The sequence below is a fragment of the Oncorhynchus keta genome, unplaced genomic scaffold (genome assembly GCF_023373465.1).
Source record: "Oncorhynchus keta strain PuntledgeMale-10-30-2019 unplaced genomic scaffold, Oket_V2 Un_contig_12613_pilon_pilon, whole genome shotgun sequence".
Lineage (NCBI taxonomy): Eukaryota > Metazoa > Chordata > Actinopteri > Salmoniformes > Salmonidae > Oncorhynchus > Oncorhynchus keta.
Window position 1 is genome coordinate 13,119 of NW_026277933.1, and position 19,513 is coordinate 32,631.

A 19,513-nucleotide genomic window follows, 5' to 3' on the forward strand; every position below is an offset into this window, starting at 1 on the left:
GTAATTACACCATTGTTTCCTCATCAAACCAAATCTGTTCTGAATTATACAGGAAGCACCGTTTACAGCTTTTATCAACGTGGCCTTGGTAAAAGCCCTGGTAAAAGCCTTTGTAAAAGCCTTGGTTTCATGGCCTGGTAAAAGCCTTGGTTTCATGGCCTGGTAAAAGCCTTGGTTTCATGGCCTGGTAAAAGCCTTGGTTTCATGCGTGTTAACATCAGAAGCCTCCTCCCTAAGTTTGTTATATTCACTGCTTCATCAAACCATCAAACCAAATCTGTTCTGAATTATACAGGAAGCCGTTTACAGCTTTTATCAACATGGGAAAATAAGCATCGAATTCCTAACCGCAATCACAGGCATTATTAACCTTTATTTTATTATTATTATTAAATACGAATACAATTGTTAACATTATTTCCGTTTTCATTAAGCTGATAAAAGCATCATTATAGCTGTTGTCAAAAATGGTTTGGGTTATTTCAGCTCTATAAATTATACATTTTATTGGGAGGGTCGATGTAGTAGCCTATACTAATGTTTGTTATAGTAAGCTAGAAACACCATTCGAAACTCCATATCTGAAGTTATGCTTGAATTAAAACAATTATTTAAAAAATTATGAACTCCTAATAATTGTAAATTGTTAATAATTATTTTTATTTTCGATTTTTGGATTTGAATATCAGACGTCTGTATTTTTTGTTTGAATGACTACAGGCTACACATCTCCAATTTGTTATTTTGATCAATGTATTGTTTATAATGGTATTTTACACTTCACATGGGATATAATCAAGAACACAAAATAGTTTTATATGTGCTTGCCTTTACTTTTTTTCCGCAGACCGCATCAGGCTAGGCTCAACCCGTAACTTTGTATGTCTGGGCTGCAAAACTACAGTAAAAAGTAGGCGTACTTTTACTATAATTGGCGGGATGACCGTAAGCAAACAAAGGTATTTATCAACTACATATAATTATTGCAACAAATATGATAGGCCTATAAGTGTTGCTGTGTGTAAAATATTACTGAATTTGTTCAACCAAAAGATAACATTTAAATTGAAATATGCTGTGCGGGTGGTTGATATTGTTTAAAACAACACGGCTTTTAATGAACCTCAATAGAAGGGGAAAAACACGAGAAAAAACCTTTCTCCTTCGCAACACATGTTGACAAGATTTGGTCCACTCTGATTTATAGACGAGAACACTGGCTGCATGAACAGAGCACTCTGGCTTCACGCAGGGATAAAGAGAAGAAACGAAAGGAGGAGAGATGAGGAGTAGAGAACTAATGAGGAAGAGTAGACTGCCCAATCCTGGCGCTGTGCTTTAATTACATCCATGGAAAGAACGAGGCAGAGAGGCACCGCGCGCACATCTGGATTCAATCTGCAGCAAGTGTTCTTTTGCCAGATGAGGGGGCAGGGAGCCCGGGGCTGAGATGGGTTGGCTGGGCCAGGCAGCTTGGACCTCAAAACAGGCCCATTGATGTCATTCCACCATACCCCCCTCGTCCTCTCTCTCTCTGACCCGGGCTGAGATGGGTTGGCTGGGCCAGGCAGGCAGCTTGGACCTCAAAACAGACCAATGGATGCCATTCCACCATACGGGACCCCCTCCGTCCTCTCTCTCTCTGACCCGGGCTGAGATGGGTTGGCTGGGCCAGGCAGGCAGCTTGGACCTCAAAACAGGCCCATTGATGTCATTCCACCATACGGGTCCCCTCCGTCCTCTCTCTCTCTGACCCGGGCTGAGATGGGTTGGCTGGGCCAGGCAGGCAGCTTGGACCTCAAAACAGGCCCATTGATGTCATTCCACCATACGGGTCCCCCTCCGTCCTCTCTCTCTCTCTGACCCGGGCTGAGATGGGTTGGCTGAGGCAGGCAGGCAGCTTGGAGCTCAGAACAGACCAATGGATGCCATTCCACCATACGGGACCCCTCTCTCTCTGTTTCTCTCTCCCTGTTTCTCTCTCCCTGTTTCTCTCTCCCTGTTTCTCTCTCCTGTTTCTCTCTCTCTGTTTCTCTCTCTCCCTGTTTCTCTCTCTCTCTTTCTCTCTCTCCTGTTTCTCTCTCTCTGTTTCTCTCTCTCTCTCAGTTTCTCTCTCTCTCAGTTTCTCTCTCTCTCTGTTTCTCTCTCTCCCTGTTTCTCTCTCCCTGTTCTCTCTCTCCCTGTTTCTCTCGCTCTCTCTGACCAGGCGAACAACACACGCAACAGTTACAGTTTCAAAAGCCAGTTTCCTCTGTGTAGTTTGCTTGTGACTGCAGACCCAGCCTGTGCAGTCAGAGATATAAATGTACCACACGTAAAGGCTATCATTTTTTTGTTTGTTGGCGATGTGGGGTCCCGCTATGCAGAGACACAGGGTGCTTCTTTTCAAATGACAACCTCCAACTGATATACTGCAGACATGTTGTAGCACCATATCATTGCGCGTGCATGTAAATCAGCCATGTGAAATATGTTGCGTGGGTATACCTATTCAAAACAATGCTCTATTCAAATATATTATCCGCCATAAATACATTATAAGTATTACCATGTGGCAGAATACAGTGTATTAGTTTGGCTGCAATGAAAACACTGAGAGGCATAGACATCAATTATCAAAATCCCCATTTCCAACTGCCAAAACGTAAGTCGGTTAATCAGCGCTTTTTTTGTGTGATGGTGTGCATTGTTGAAGGGGGTGGGGTGCTTCACACACGAGGACACGGACTGTCAGAGTCAGCGCAGAAAGCATTGCCACGTAATTGCAGACTCATTTTTAGGGCGATCAGTTTACCCCAGGGTCTTCAAATGGTGCTTTATTTCCCCCTCTCAGCCGCCCTGTGCGTGACACTCACTTCGGCCTGTTCCCTTCCCGTTACCAGTGGCTCGCTCCGCCTCGCAGGGTCCTGGGCGTTGAGCGATAGATTTTACTCAAAACGCGCGAATGTGAGACCTCATCGTTCCTTTTTACCCCAGCGGTCTGGACTCACAGGGGAGGAGAGGATCAACTTTTACCCCAGCGGTCTGGACTCACAGGGGAGGAGAGGATCAACTTTTACCCCAGCGGTCTGGACTCACAGGGGAGGAGAGGATCAACTTTTACCCCAGCGGTCTGGACTCACAGGGGAGAGGATAAACTTTTACCCCAGCGGTCTGGACTCACAGGGGAGGAGAGGATAAACTTTTACCCCAGCGGTCTGGACTCACAGGGAGGAGAGGATCAACTTTTACCCCAGCGGTCTGGACTCACAGGGGAGAGGATAAACTTTTACCCCAGCGGTCTGGACTCACAGGGGAGAGAGGATAAACTTTTTACCCCAGCGGTCTGGACTCACAGGGGAGGAGAGGATCAACTTTTACCCCAGCGGTCTGGACTCACAGGGGAGGAGAGGATCAACTTTTACCCCAGCTCAGTCATACCGCGGTCTGGACTCACAGGGGGGAGAGGATCAACTTTACCCCAGCTCAGTCATACCGCGGTCTGGACTCACAGGGGAGGAGAGGATCAACTTTTACCCCAGCTCAGTCATACCGCGGTCTGGACTCACAGGGGAGGAGAGGATCAACTTTTACCCCAGCTCAGTCATACCGCGGTCTGGACTCACAGGGGAGGAGAGGATCAACTTTTACCCCAGCTCAGTCATACCGCGGTCTGGACTCACAGGGGAGGAGAGGATCAACTTTTACCCCAGCTCATAATCATTCCGCGGTCTGGACTCACAGGGGAGGAGAGGATCAACTTTTACCCCAGCTCAGTCATACCGCGGTCTGGACTCACAGGGGAGGAGAGGATCAACTTTTACCCCAGCTCAGTCATACCGCGGTCTGGACTCACAGGGGAGGAGAGGATCAACTTTTACCCCAGCTCATAATCATTCCGCGGTCTGGACTCACAGGGGAGGAGAGGATCAACTTTTACCCCAGCTCAGTCATACCGCGGTCTGGACTCACAGGGGAGGAGAGGATCAACTTTTACCCCAGCTCAGTCATTCCGCGGTCTGGACTCACAGGCGAGGAGAGGAGAAACGTTTAGCCCAGCTCAGTCATACCGCGGTCTGGACTCACAGGGGAGGAGAGGAGAAACGTTTAGCCCAGCTCAGTCATACCGCGGTCTGGACTCACAGGCTAGGAGAAACTTGCTATAGCCTTCTACTCTTTGTTTAAAAATCCGGGGAATATCCAGGAATAAGCCAAATGTTGTCGTGTTGTATATGTTTCGGGGTTTTATTTGACGAGGTGAGGGGCCTCTTATCGAGTGGAATCGAACAGAGGACCAAACATCTGGCTTAAAGTGGAGTGATTTGGAGCTGTAAATTCATACAAAACGAGCCCTGTCTTGAGTTGAAACCAGAGCTGTTATGGGTTTGGAGTTATTCTTGATATTTTTCTGTGCGTCGAGTATAAATTAGCTCAGTAGGTTTGTTATGCGCTAATCGGTGTTTTTGACGTCTGTATTGAGTCAGCGTCTCAGCGTCATGACTTCTGGTTATGCGCATGTAATGGACAGACAAGACTCACTGACGAGCCGCCTGGAGAGCCCGATATCAGCCAAACTGGAAACACTGCAGGCCAAGAAAAACTTCTCTGTCAGCCACCTGTTGGATCTGGAGGAGGTGCGGGAGATGGTAGGGGTTCAGGCCAATGAGAGCGCCGGGGATGCGGGAAGGAGCGTGGTGGAGTCCCCGGGGCTGACCAGCGGCAGCGATACGACGCAGCAGGAGAGTAAGTTAGTAGAAAGGGGAATGGTGTGGCCTTCCTCCGGTGTAGAATAACTGTAATACGCTGTGATATCAGATAGAGAAAATTGTCACGTTAGTGAACACACGTCCGTGAACTAACACCTATGTTTTCTTCATGCGTTCATGCGTTCTTCATGCGTTCATAACCTTTCCTGTATAACTTGGAAAGGGATGGAGGCGCATAAAGTTATTCATAGCGTACAACGAACATGTGCTTTTTTATTTTTTTTTTTATAGAGCCTCTATACTCCTTTAGATTTCTCAATCACAACCCTTTTTATAGAGCCTCTATACAATAGCTTCGGGAAATAGGGGTGCTGAGGGTGATGAAAAATCCCCCTGGATAAAAAATATATATATATGTAAAAAAAATATCTATACAGTACCAGTCAAAAGTTTGGACACACCTACTCATTCAAGGGTTTTTCTTTATTTTGTATTATTTTCTACATTGTAGAATAATAGTGAAGACATCAAAACTATAAAATAGCACATATGGAATCATGTAGTAACAGAAAACGTGTTAAACAAATCCAAATATATTTTATTTTTAAGATTCTTCAAATGAGCCACCCTTTTGCCTTCATAACAGCTTTGCACACTCTTAGCATTCTCTCAACCAGCCTCATGTAGTCACCTGGAATTAATTTCAATTAACAGGTGTGCCTTGTTAAAATGTAATATGTGGAATTTATTATCTTCTTAATGCTTTTGAGCCAATCAGTAGGGATGGTATACAGAAGATCGCTCTGTTTGGTAAAATACCAAGTCCATATTATGGCAAGAACCGCTCAAATAAACAGAGAGAAACAACAGTCCAGGTTAGTCAATGCTGAAAAACCATCAGGCGCTATGATGAAACTGGCTCTCATGAGGACCGCCACAGGACAGGAAGATGAGTTACCTCTGCTGCAGAGGATAAGTTCATTAGAGTTAACTGGCTCTCATGAGGACCGCCACAGGACAGGAAGATGAGTTACCTCTGCTGCAGAGGATAAGTTCATTAGAGTTAACTGTCTCTCATGAGGACCGCCACAGGACAGGAAGATGAGTTACCTCTGCTGCAGAGGATAAGTTCATTAGAGATACCAGCCTCAGAAACTGCAGCCCAAATAAATGCTTCACAGAGTTCAAGTAACAGACACATAACTGTATGTGACCAAGATGGCGTAGCAGTAAGTAGATCCTGTGGTATCGTCTCTCTGTAAATATCTGTAAATATCGTCTCTTTTTGTTTTAGATATTTTTCTTCGCATATCTTTAAAAACATTTTGCTAAACCTAAGCTTCCAAATACTCTCCTGCAACCCGCCCCAATGTAGCTATTTTTCCTAAAGTATTTATATTTACTTCGGAACCGGACCCCTCAACTGAAGCTAGCCAGCTAACCACCAGCTATGCTAGCGGTCTTCAGCTAACCGGTCATCAGCTAACCTTTAGCTCGGAAAGCTCTCGCCAGTTCGAACAACGCGACGCTAACCAGAGCATAACGGACCTATTTATTTTTATCCCGGATTCCCTCCGCAAACGGAACATTTTTTTCACCTGGTTGATTACTCCTGGCTAGCGTTTCCACCCACGTAGCTTGAAGCTAGCCCGGCCAGAGCTCCTGTGTTCCTAGCATACTCCTGGGCTTCTATACCCGGATCCACGACCGGTCTATCGATGTCACTGCATGAAGAGGAATAAACAGACTCACCCCAACGTCCTCCAAAGGCTAACTCTCTAGCCTAGCTATCTCCTTGTTTGCTAATTCGGCATGCTAACTGCTAGCTTGTTTAGCCCAGGTCCGCTAACTACTACCTTGTTTACCCCGGCCTGCTAATCTGTTAGCTTGTTAGCACAGGCCTGCTAACCGTCTGCATCGCAGTGGCCCATATGTACTTTCTATCTCTTCCCGATTTTTAAAATTTGTTGATACCTTCCGGAAACCTGCCTCACCCAATGTGATACGGAATCGCTATTATTTAGAATTTTTAGAACACACTCAAGAACCTCCAGAAGCTAACCAGCTAACTAGCTACAAGCTATTTAGTCATTGTTAGTTTTTAACCTGGATAACACTCGCCAGTCCAGCCCCCTGCCCCATCCACCGCTGCCCCTGGACTCTGATCACTTGGCTACATAGCTGATGCACGCTGGACTGTCCATTAATCACGGTACTCCATTCTGCTTGTTTGTTTTATCTGTCGGCCCCGTTGCCTAGTCAATGCCATTTTACCTGCTGTTGTTATGCTAGCTGATTAGCTGTTGTCTCACCCACTGTTTTAGCTAGCTTTCCCAATTCAACAACTGTGATTACTGTATTCCTCGCTGTATGTCTCTCTCAAATGTCAATATGCCTTGTATACTGTTGCTCAGGTTAGTTATCATTGTTTTAGTTCACAATGGAGCCCCTAGTCCCCTCCTCATACCCCTGATACCTCCTTTGTCCCACCTCCCACATATGCGGTGACCTCACCCATTACAACCAGCATGTCCAGAGATAAAACCTCTCTCATCATCACCCAGTGCCTGGGCTTACCTCCGCCGTACCCGCACCCCACCATACCCCTGTCTGCGCATTATGCCCTGAATATATTCTACCATGCCCAGAAACCTGCTCCTCTTATTCTCTGTCCCCAACGCTCTAGGCGACCAGTTTTGATAGCATTTAGCCGCACCCTCATACTACTCCTTCTCTGTTCCGCGGGTGATGTGGAGGTAAACCCAGGCCCTGCATGTCCCCAGGCACCCTCATTTGTTGACTTCTGTGATCGAAAATGCCTTGGTTTCATGCATGTCAACATCGGAAGCCTCCTCCCTAAGTTTGTTTTACTCACTGCTTTAGCACACTCTGCTAACCCTGATGTCCTTGCCGTGTCTGAATCCTGGCTCAGGAAGGCCACCAAAAATTCAGAGATTTCCATACCCAACTATAACATCTTCCGTCAAGATAGAACTGCCAAAGGGGGAGGAGTTGCAGTCTACTGCAGAGATAGCCTGCAAAGTAATGTCATACTTTCAGGCCAATACCCAAACAGTTCAAACTACTAATTCTGAAAATTACTCTCTCCAGAAATAAGTCTCTCACTGTTGCCGCCTGCTACCGACCCCCTCAGCTCCCAGCTGTGCCCTGGACACCATTTGTAAATTGATTGCCCCCATCTAGCTTCAGAGTTTGTTCTGTTAGGTGACCTAAACTGGGATATGCTTAACACCCCGGCAGTCCTACAATCTAAGCTAGATGCCCTCAATCTCACACAAATCATCAAGGAACCCACCAGGTACAACCCTAACTCTGTAAGCAAGGGCACCCTCATAGACGTCATCCTGACCAACTGGCCCTCCAAATACACCTCCGCTGTCTTCAACCAGGATCTCAGCGACCACTGCCTCATTGCCTGTATCCTCTAAGGTGCCGCAGTCAAACGACCACCCCTCATCACTGTCAAACGCTCCCTAAAACACTTCTGTGAGCAGGCCTTTCTAATCGACCTGGCCCGGGTATCCTGCAAGGACATTGACCTCATCCCGTCAGTTGAGGATGCCTGGTCATTCTTTAAGAGTAACTTCCTCACCATTTTAGATAAGCATGCTCCGTTCAAAAATGCAGAACTAAGAACAGATACAGCTCTTGGTTCACTCCAGACCTGACTGCCCTCGACCAGCACAAAAACATCCTGTGGCGGACTGCAATAGCATCGAACAGTCCCCGCGATATGCAACTGTTCAGGAAGTCAGGAACCAATACACGTAGTCAGTCAGGAAAGCTAAGGCCAGCTTCTTCAGGCAGAAGTTTGCATCCTGTAGCTCCAACTCCAAAAAGTTCTGGGACACTGTGAAGTCCATGGAGAACAAGAGCACCTCCTCCCAGCTGCCCACTGCACTGAGGCTAGGTAACACCGTCACCACCGATAAATCCATGATTATCGAAAACTTCAACAAGCATTTCTCAACGGCTGGCCATGCCTTCCGCCTGGCTACTCCTACATCGGCCAACAGCTCCGGCCCCCGCAGCTCCTCGCCCAAGCCTCTCCAGGTTCTCCTTTACCCAAATCCAGATAACAGATGTTCTGAAAGAGCTGCAAAACCTGGACCCGTATAAATCAGCTGGGCTTGACAATCTGGACCCTCTGTTTCTGAAACTATCCGCCGCCATTGTCGCAACCCCTATTACCAGCCTGTTCAACCTCTCTTTCATATCGTCTGAGATCCCCAAGGATTGGAAAGCTGCTGCAGTCATCCCCCTCTTCAAAGGGAGACACCCTGGACCCAAACTGTTACAGACCTATATCCATTCTGCCCTGCCCATCTAAGGTCTTCGAAAGCCAAGTCAACAAACAGGTCACTGACCATCTCGAATCCCACCGTACCTTCTCCGCTATGCAATCTGGTTTCCGAGGCGGTCACGGGTGCACCTCAGCCACACTCAAGGTACTAAACGACATCATAACCGCCATCGATAAAAGACAGTACTGTGCAGCCGTCTTCATCGACTCTGTCAATCACCAGATTCTTATCGGCAGACTCAGTAGCCTCGGTTTTTCGGATGACTGCCTTGCCTGGTTCACCAATTACTTTGCAGACAGAGTTCAGTGTGTCAAATCGGAGGGCATGCTGTCCGGTCCTCTGGCAGTCTCTATGGGGTGCCACAGGGTTCAATTCTCGGGCCGACTCTTTTCACTGTATATATCAATGATGTTGGTCTTGCTGCGGGCGATTCCCTGATCCACCTCTACGCAGACGACACCATTCTATATACTTTCGGCCCGTCATTGGACACTGTGCTATCAAACCTCCAAACGAGCTTCAATGCCATACAGCACTCCTTCCGTGGCCTCCAACTGCTCTTAAACGCTAGTAAAACCAAATGCATGCTTTTCAACCGATCGCTGCCTGCACCCGCATGCCCGACTAGCATCACCACACTGGATGGTTCCGACCTTGAATATGTGGACACCTATAAGTACCTAGGTGTCTGGCTAGACTGCAAACTCTCCTTCCAGACCCATATCAAACATCTCCAATCGAAAATCAAATCAAGAGTCGGCTTTCTATTCCGCAACAAAGCCTCCCTTCACTCACGCTGCCAAGCTTACCCTAGTAAAACTGACTGTCCTACCGATCCTCGACTTCGGCGATGTCATCTACAAAATCACTTCCAACACTCTACTCAGCAAACTGGATGCAGTTTATCACAGTGCCATCCGTTTTGTCACTAAAGCACCTTATACTACCCACCACTGCGACTTGTATGCTCTAGTCGGCTGGCCCTCGCTACATATTCGTTGCCAGACCCACTGGCTCCAGGTCATCTACAAGGCCATGCTAGGTAAAGCTCCGCCTTATCTCAGTTCACTGGTCACGATGGCAACACCCATCCGTAGCACGCGCTCCAGCAGGTGTATCTCACTGATCATCCCTAAAGCCAACACCGCCTTTCGTTCCAGTTCTCTGCTGCCTGTGACTGGAATGAATTGCAAAAATCGCTGAAGTTGGAGACTTTTATCTCCCTCACCAACTTCAAACATCAGCTATCTGAGCAGCTAACCGATCGCTGCAGCTGTACATAACCTATTGGTAAATAGCCCACCCATTTTCACCTACCTCATCCCCACAGTTTTTATTTATTTACTTTTCTGCTCTTTTGCACACCAATATCTCTACCTGTACATGATCATTTATCACTCCAGTGTTAATCTGCAATATTGTAATTATTTGCCTACCTCCTCATGCCTTTTGCACACATTGTATATAGACTTCCCTTTTTTTCTACTGTGTTATTGACTTGTTAATTGTTTACTCCATGTGTAACTCTGTGTTGTCTGTTCACACTGCTATGCTTTATCTTGGCCAGGTCGCAGTTGCAAATGAGAACTTGTTCTCAACTAGCCTACCTGGTTAAATAAAGGTGAAATAAAATAAATAAATAAAACATCTCAACATCAACTGTTCAGAGGAGACTGCGTGAATCAGGCCTACGTGGTCAAATTGCTGCAAAGCAAACACTACTAAAGGACACCAATAATAAGAAAGAGACTTGCTTGGGCCAAGAAACACGAGCAATGGACATTAGACTGGTGAACATCTGTTCTTTGGTCTGATGAGTCCAAATTTTAGATTTTGGTTCCAATAGCCGTGTCTTTGTGAGACACAGAGTAGGTAAACGGATGATCTCCGCATGTGTGGTTCCCACCGTGAAGCATGGAGGAGGAGGTGTGATGATGTGGGGGTGCTTTGCTGGTGACACTGTCTGTGAATTATTTAGAATTCAAGGCACACTTAACTAGCATGGCTACCACAGCATTCTGCAGCAATACGCCATCCCATCTGGTTTGCATTAAGTAGGACTATCATTTGTTTTTCAACAGGACAGTGACCCAACAGACCTCCAGGCTGTGTAAGGACTATTTGACCAAGAAGGAGTGATGCATCAGATGACCTGGCCTCCACAATCACCCAACCTCAACCCAATTGAGATGGTTTGGGATGAGTTGGACCGCAGAGTGAAGGAAAAGCAGCCAACAGGTGCTCAGCATATGTGGGAACTCCTTCAAGACTGTTGGAAAAGCATTCCTCATGAAGCTGGTTGAGAGAATGCAAAGAGTGTGCAAAGCTGTCATCAAGGCAAAAGGTGGCTACTTTGAAGAATCTAAAATATATTTTAATTTGTTTAACAGTTTTTTGGTTACTAAAATGTAGAAAATAGTATTTTTTAATAAAGAAAAACCCTTGAATGACTAGGTGTGTCCAAACTTTTGACTGGTACTGTACCTATGGACTGGGCCTTGAATCATACTGTACCTATGGACTGGGCCTTGAATCATACTGTATTAGTGGACTGGGCCTTGAATCATACTGTACCTATGGACTGGGCCTTGAATCATACTGTATTAGTGGACTGGGCCTTGAATCATACTGTACCTTTGGACTGGGCCTTGAATCATACTGTACCAATGGACTGGGCCTTGAATCATACTGTATTAGTGGACTGGGCCTTGAATCATACTGTACCTATGGACTGGGCCTTGAATCATACTGTACCTATGGACTGGGCCTTGAATCATACTGTATTAGTGGACTGGGCCTTGAATCATACTGTACCTATGGACTGGGCCTTGAATCATACTGTACCTATGGACTGGGCCTTGAATCATACTGTATTAGTGGACTGGGCCTTGAATCATACTGTATTAGTGGACTGGGCCTTGAATCGTACTGTATTAGTGGACTGGGCCTTGAATCATACTGTATTAGTGGACTGGGCCTTTAATCATACTGTATTAGTGGACTGGGCCTTGAATCGTACTGTACCTATGGACTGGGCCTTGAATCGTACTGTATTAGTGGACTGGGCCTTGAATCGTACTGTATTAGTGGACTGGGCCTTGAATCATACTGTATTAGTGGACTGGGCCTTTAATCATACTGTATTAGTGGACTGGGCCTTGAATCGTACTGTATTAGTGGACTGGGCCTTGAATCGTACTGTACCTATGGACTGGGCCTTGAATCATACTGTACCTATGGACTGGGCCTTGAATCATACTGTACCTATGGACTGGGCCTTGAATATACTGTGAACCTATGGACTGGGCCTTGAATCATACTGTACCTATGGACTGGGCCTTTAATCATACTGTATTAGTGGACTGGGCCTTGAATCATACTGTATTAGTGGCTGGGCCTTTAATCTGTACCTGTATTAGTGGACTGGGCCTTTAATCATACTGTATTAGTGGACTGGGCCTTGAATCGTACTGTACCTATGGACTGGGCCTTGAATCGTACTGTATTAGTGGACTGGGCCTTGAATCGTACTGTATTAGTGGACTGGGCCTTGAATCATACTGTATTAGTGGACTGGGCCTTTAATCATACTGTATTAGTGGACTGGGCCTTGAATCATTATGGACTGGGCCTTTAATCGTACTGTATTAGTGGACTGGGCCTTGAATCGTACTGTACCTATGGACTGGGCCTTGAATCATACTGTACCTATGGACTGGGCCTTGAATCGCTTGAATCATACTGTACTTATGGACTGGGCCTTGAAATGTACTGTACCTATGGACTGGGCCTTGAATCATACTGTACCTATGGACTGGGCCTTGAATCATACTGTATTAGTGGACTGGGCCTTTAATCGTACTGTATTAGTGGACTGGGCCTTTAATCATACTGTATTAGTGGACTGGGCCTTGAATCGTACTGTGCCTATGGACTGGGCCTTTAATCGTACTGTATTAGTGGACTGGGCCTTTAATCATACTGTATTAGTGGACTGGGCCTTTAATCATACTGTATTAGTGTACTGGGCCTTTAATCGTACTGTATTAGTGGACTGGGCCTTGAATCATACTGTATTAGTGGACTGGGCCTTGAATCGTACTGTATTAGTGGACTGGGCCTTGAATCATACTGTATTAGTGGACTGGGCCTTGAATCATACTGTATTAGTGGACTGGGCCTTGAATCGTACTGTATTAGTGGACTGGGCCTTGAATCATACTGTATTAGTGGACTGGGCCTTGAATCATGGACTGTATTAGTGGACTGGGCCTTGAATCATACTGTATTAGTGGACTGGGCCTTGAATCATACTGTATTAGTGGACTGGGCCTTGAATCATACTGTATTAGTGGACTGGGCCTTGAATCATACTGTATTAGTGGACTGGGCCTTTAATCATACTGTATTAGTGGACTGGGCCTTGAATCGTACTGTACCTATGGACTGGGCCTTGAATCATACTGTACCTATGGACTGGGCCTTGAATCATACTGTATTAGTGGACTGGGCCTTGAAATACTGTACTGGACTGGGCCTTAGTCCTATGGACTGGGCCTTGACCTATGGACTGGCCTTGAATCATACTGTACCTATGGACTGGGCCTTGAATCATACTGTATTAGTGGACTGGGCCTTGACTGTATTAGTGGACTGGGCCTTTAACCTATGGACTGGGCCTTGAATCGTACTGTACCTATGGACTGGGCCTTGAATGGACTGGGTACTGTATTAGTGGACTGGGCCTTTAATCATACTGTATTAGTGGACTGGGCCTTGAATCATACTGTATTAGTGGACTGGGCCTTGAATCGTACTGTATTAGTGGACTGGGCCTTGAATCATACTGTATTAGTGGACTGGGCCTTGAATCGTACTGTATTAGTGGACTGGGCCTTGAATCATACTGTATTAGTGGACTGGGCCTTGAATCATGGACTGGGCCTTGTGTACCTAGTGGACTGGGCCTTGAATCATACTGTATTAGTGGACTGGGCCTTGAATCGTACTGTATTAGTGGACTGGGCCTTTAATCATACTGTATTAGTGGACTGGGCCTTGAATCGTACTGTATTAGTGGACTGGGCCTTGAATCTGTATTAGTGGACTGTATCCTATGGACTGGGCCTTGAATCGTACTGTACCTAGTGGACTGGGCCTTGAATCATACTGTACCTATGGACTGGGCCTTAATCATACTGTACCTAGTGGACTGGGCCTTGAATCATACTGTATTAGTGGACTGGGCCTTTAATCATACTGTATTATGGACTGGGCCTTGAATCATACTGTACCTATGGACTGGGCCTTGAATCATACTGTACCTATGGACTGGGCCTTGAATCATACTGTATTAGTGGACTGGGCCTTGAATCATACTGTATTAGTGGACTGGGCCTTTAATCATACTGTACCTATGGACTGGGCCTTTAATCATACTGTATTGTGGACTGGGCCTTGAATCATACTGTACCTATGGACTGGGCCTTGAATCATACTGTATTTAGTGGACTGGGCCTTGAATCATACTGTATTAGTGGACTGGGCCTTGAATCATACTGTATTAGTGGACTGGGCCTTGAATCATACTGTATTAGTGGACTGGGCCTGTACCTATGGACTCATAATGTATTAGTGGACTGGGCCTTGAACCTATGGACTGTGAATCATACTGTATTAGTGGACTGGGCCTTGAATCATACTGTACCTATGGACTGGGCCTTGAATCATACTGTATTAGTGGACTGGGCCTTGAATCATACTGTATTAGTGGACTGGGCCTTTAATCATACTGTACCTATGGATCATACTGTATTAGTGGACTGGGCCTTGAATCATACTGTATTAGTGGACTGGGCCTTGAATCATACTGTACCTATGGACTGGGCCTTGAATCATACTGTACCTATGGACTGGGCCTTGAATCATACTGTATTAGTGGACTGGGCCTTGAATCATACTGTACCTATGGACTGGGCCTTGAATCATACTGTATTAGTGGACTGGGCCTTACCTAATCATACTGTACCTATGGACTGGGCCTTTAATCATACTGTATTAGTGGACTGGGCCTTGAATCATACTGTACCTATGGACTGGGCCTTTTATGGATCTTGAATCATACTGTATTAGTGGACTGGGCCTTTAATCATACTGTATTAGTGGACTGGGCCTTGAATCATACTGTATTAGTGGACTGGGCCTTGAATCATACTGTATTAGTGGACTGGGCCTTGAATCATACTGTATTAGTGGACTGGGCCTTTAATCATACTGTATTAGTGGACTGGGCCTTTAATCATACTGTATTAGTGGACTGGGCCTTTAATCATACTGTATTAGTGGACTGGGCCTTTAATCATACCTGTATTAGTGGACTGGGCCTTTAATCGTACTGTATTAGTGGACTGGGCCTTTAGTGGACTGGGCCGTACTGTATTAGTGGACTGGGCCTTTAATCGTACTGTATTAGTGGACTGGGCCTTTAATCGTACTGTACCTATGGACTGGGCCTTGAATACTGTACCTATGGACTGGGTATTAGTGGACTGGGCCTTGAATCATACTGTATTAGTGGACTGGGCCTTTAATCATACTGTATTAGTGGACTGGGCCTTGAATCATACTGTATTAGTGGACTGGGCCTTGAATCGTACTGTATTAGTGGACTGGGCCTTGAATCGTACTGTATTAGTGGACTGGGCCTTGAATCGTACTGTATTAGTGGACTGGGCCTTGAATCGTACTGTATTAGTGGACTGGGCCTTGAATCATACTGTATTAGTGGACTGGGCCTTGAATCATACTGTATTAGTGGACTGGGCCTTTAATCATACTGTATTAGTGGACTGGGCCTTGAATCATACTGTACCTATGGACTGGGCCTTGAATCATACTGTACCTATGGACTGGGCCTTGAATCATACTGTATTAGTGGACTGGGCCTTGAATCATACTGTACCTATGGACTGGGCCTTGAATCATACTGTACCTATGGACTGGGCCTTGAATCATACTGTATTAGTGGACTGGGCCTTGAATCAGTACTGTATTAGTGGACTGGGCCTTTAATCATACTGTATTAGTGGACTGGGCCTTTATATCATGGACTGGGCCTTTAATCATACTGGACTGGGCCTTGAATCATACTGTATTAGTGGACTGGGCCTTTAATCATACTGTATTAGTGGACTGGGCCTTGAATCATACTGTATTAGTGGACTGGGCCTTTAATCATACTGTACCTATGGACTGGGCCTTGAATCATACTGTATTAGTGGACTGGGCCTTTAATCATACTGTACCTATGGACTGGGCCTTTAATCATACTGTATTAGTGGACTGATATAGCAGTCTGCTGTGCCAGCTGGCCTGACCTGTATTAGTGGAAAAACATTTGACTGGGCCAAACTACTTCCCCAGTGGACTGGGCTATATATACCAGGGATCATCGCTAGATTCAGCTGGGCCTGATTCTTTCTGGAAAGGATGGCCTTAATTACAAGTCATTTGTAGACTGCAAATTGAAAACAAGAAGCCCAAACATATATAATGTTTGACTAAAACATAATCATTTCATACCCTTGCTTACATTTGTATCATACTGACCATATGGACTGGGCCTTGAATCATACTGTACCTATGGACTGGGCCTTGAATCTACTAGAAACATATTTCTTAAATTTAAATCACATGGAGCTGATTTCCTGGTGTTTTTTTATTAGATATACAATTAGCCACGACAAACACATATGATATCTGTAGATTGACTGGGCAGAATCAAGTGGGCCCCCTGGAGGTGAATCATACTGTACCTATGGACCCTTGAATCATACTGTATTAGTGGACTGGGCCTTGAATCATACTGCCTATGGACTGGGCCTTGAATCTGGTACTGTACCTATGGACTGGGATTAATCAAGTTTAGATGGGACTAACTAGACTGTATTTGGACTGGGCCTTGAATCATACTTATTAGTATAGTTTTCCTGACATTAGGGCTGAAATACATTAGTGGACTCAAATCTGTATTAGTGGACTGGGCCTTGAATTTGTCACGTATTAGTGGAGCTGAATACAACAGTGAAATGCTTGAATCATACTGTACCTATGGACTGGGCCTAACCAATACTGTGCAAAACTGTATTAGTGGACTGGGTGTAAGTGGACTGGGCCTTTAATCAACTGTATTAGTGGACTGGGCCTTGAATCGTACTGTACCTATGGACTGGGCCTTGAATCATACTGTATTAGTGGACTGGGTAAAAATTAGTGGACTGGGCCTTTAATCATATAAACAGTACTGTATTAGTGGACTGGGCCTGAATCATACTGTATTAGTGGACTGGGCTGAATATACTGTATTAGTGGACTGGGCCTTGAATATACAGTAGTGGACTGGGCCTTTATCATACTGTATTAGTGGACTGGGCCTTTAAGACTAGTATAACAGTATTAGTGGACTGGGCCTTAATACAGTGGAGAATCATAGTATTAGTACTGGGCCTTGAATCGTACTGTATTAGACTGGGCTATCATACTGTATTAGTGGACTGGGCTATATACAGTGGACTGGGCCTTGAATCATAGTATTAGTGGACTGGGCCTTTAATATACTGTATTAGTGGACTGGGCCTGAAGTACTGTACCTATGGATGAATCATACTGTACCTATGGACTGGGCCTATCATACAGTATGGACTGGGCCTTATATACATTAGTGGAGGCCTTTATATACAGTGGACTGGGCCTTTATATACACTGGGTAGAGAGTACCTATACTGGGCCTTGAACAGTAGTGGACTGGGCTATATACAGTGGAGGCCTTATATACAGTAGTGGACTGGGCCTTATATACAGTGGAGAATCGTACTGTATTAGTGGACTGGGCCTTTAATCATACTGTATTAGTGGACTGGGCCTGAATATACTGTATTAGTGGACTGGGCTATATACAGTGGACTGGGCTTTAATCATACTGTATTAGTGGACTGGGCCTGAATCATACTGTATTAGTGGAGCCTTTAATCACTGTACCTATGGACTGGGCCTAAATCATACACCTATGGACTGGGCTGAATCATACTGTACCTATGGACTGGGCCTATCATACAGTAGTGGACTGGGCTGAATCATACTGTACCTATGGACTGGGCCTTAAATCATACTGCTATATACAGTATGGAGAATCATACTGTATAGTGGACAGAATCATACTGTATTAGTGGACTGGGCCTTTATATACAGTACCTATGGAGGCTATATACAGTGGACTGGGCCTTGAATCATACTGACTATGGATGAATCAGTAGATGGAGGCCTATATACTGTATTAGTGGACTGGGCCTTGAATATACTGTATTAGTGGAGGCCTTTAATCATACAGTACCTATGGACTGGGCCTTGAATCATACTGTATTAGTGGACTGGGCCTTTGAATCATACTGTACCTATGGAGAATCATACTGTACCTATGGACTGGGCTGAATATACATTAGTGGAGGCTATATACAGTAGACTGGGCCTATATACAGTGGACTGGGCCTTGCTATATACAGTAGTGGACTGGGCCTATCATACAGTAGACTGGGCTATATACTGTATTAGAGGACTGGGCCTATATACAGTAAGTATTTGTACCTAGGCTATCATACTGTATTAGTGGAGCCTTGAATCATACTGTACCTATGGACTGGGCCTATATACAGTAGCCTTTAAGATACTATATACAGTACTGTATTAGAGGCCTATCATACAGTATTAGTGGACAGGCTGAATATACAGTAGAGAGGCTTATATACAGTGGAGGCTATATACAGTGGACTGGGGCTATATACAGTAGAGTGGAGGCCTTTATATACAGTGGAGCCTTTAATCATACTGTATTAGTGGTGGGCCTATATACAGTAGAGAGGCTATATACAGTAGAGGGCTATATACAGTGGACTGGGCCTTTAATCATACTGTACCTATGGACTGGGCCTAATCATACAGTGGACTGATATAGCAGGTGCCAGCGCTATACTACAGTGGCTATGCTATATATACCAGGATCATATAGATTCAGCTGGGAGCTGAGAAAGGATGGCCTTAATTACAAGTCATTTGTAGACTGCAAATTGAAAGCAAGAAGCCCAAACATATATAATGTTTGACTAAAACATAATCATTTCAACCCTTGCTTACATTTGTATAGAGGGCTATATACAATCACAGAGCTGAGGCTATATACAGACAAACACATATGATATCTGGGAGAGTGACTAACAGAATCAAATATACAGCCCTTCATGCCTGGTCAATAATTAGACCGTGATTACAAGTTTATATAACAGACTAATTTAGAGTTTTCCTGACATGGGCTAATCAAATCAAATCAAAGTTTATTTGAGAGCTATACAACAGTGAAATGCTTGCTTACAGGCTATAACAATAGTGCAAAAAGGGTGTTATGAACAATAGGTAGGTAAAGAAATACAGTAAAAAAGACAGGCTATAAACAGT

The 19,513-nt window shown here is 45.1% G+C and overlaps 1 protein-coding gene across 1 annotated transcript; it reads left to right on the plus strand.

Moving 5' to 3' along the window:
- The first annotated feature begins 3,479 nt into the window (after positions 1-3,479).
- Positions 3,480-11,323, plus strand: LOC118382409 (paired mesoderm homeobox protein 1-like). The gene is made up of 2 exons (XM_052501168.1): positions 3,480-4,722; positions 11,092-11,323. Exons 1-2 carry the CDS (start codon positions 4,476-4,478, stop codon positions 11,097-11,099), a joined length of 255 nt encoding a protein of 84 aa, XP_052357128.1. The 5' UTR covers positions 3,480-4,475; the 3' UTR covers positions 11,100-11,323.
- The last annotated feature ends 8,190 nt before the right edge of the window (positions 11,324-19,513 follow it).

Bases quoted from the DNA above. Each gene is read 5' to 3' on its own strand.
- LOC118382409 (XM_052501168.1), top strand. From the start codon at position 4,476: ATGACTTCTGGTTATGCGCATGTAATGGACAGACAAGACTCACTGACG.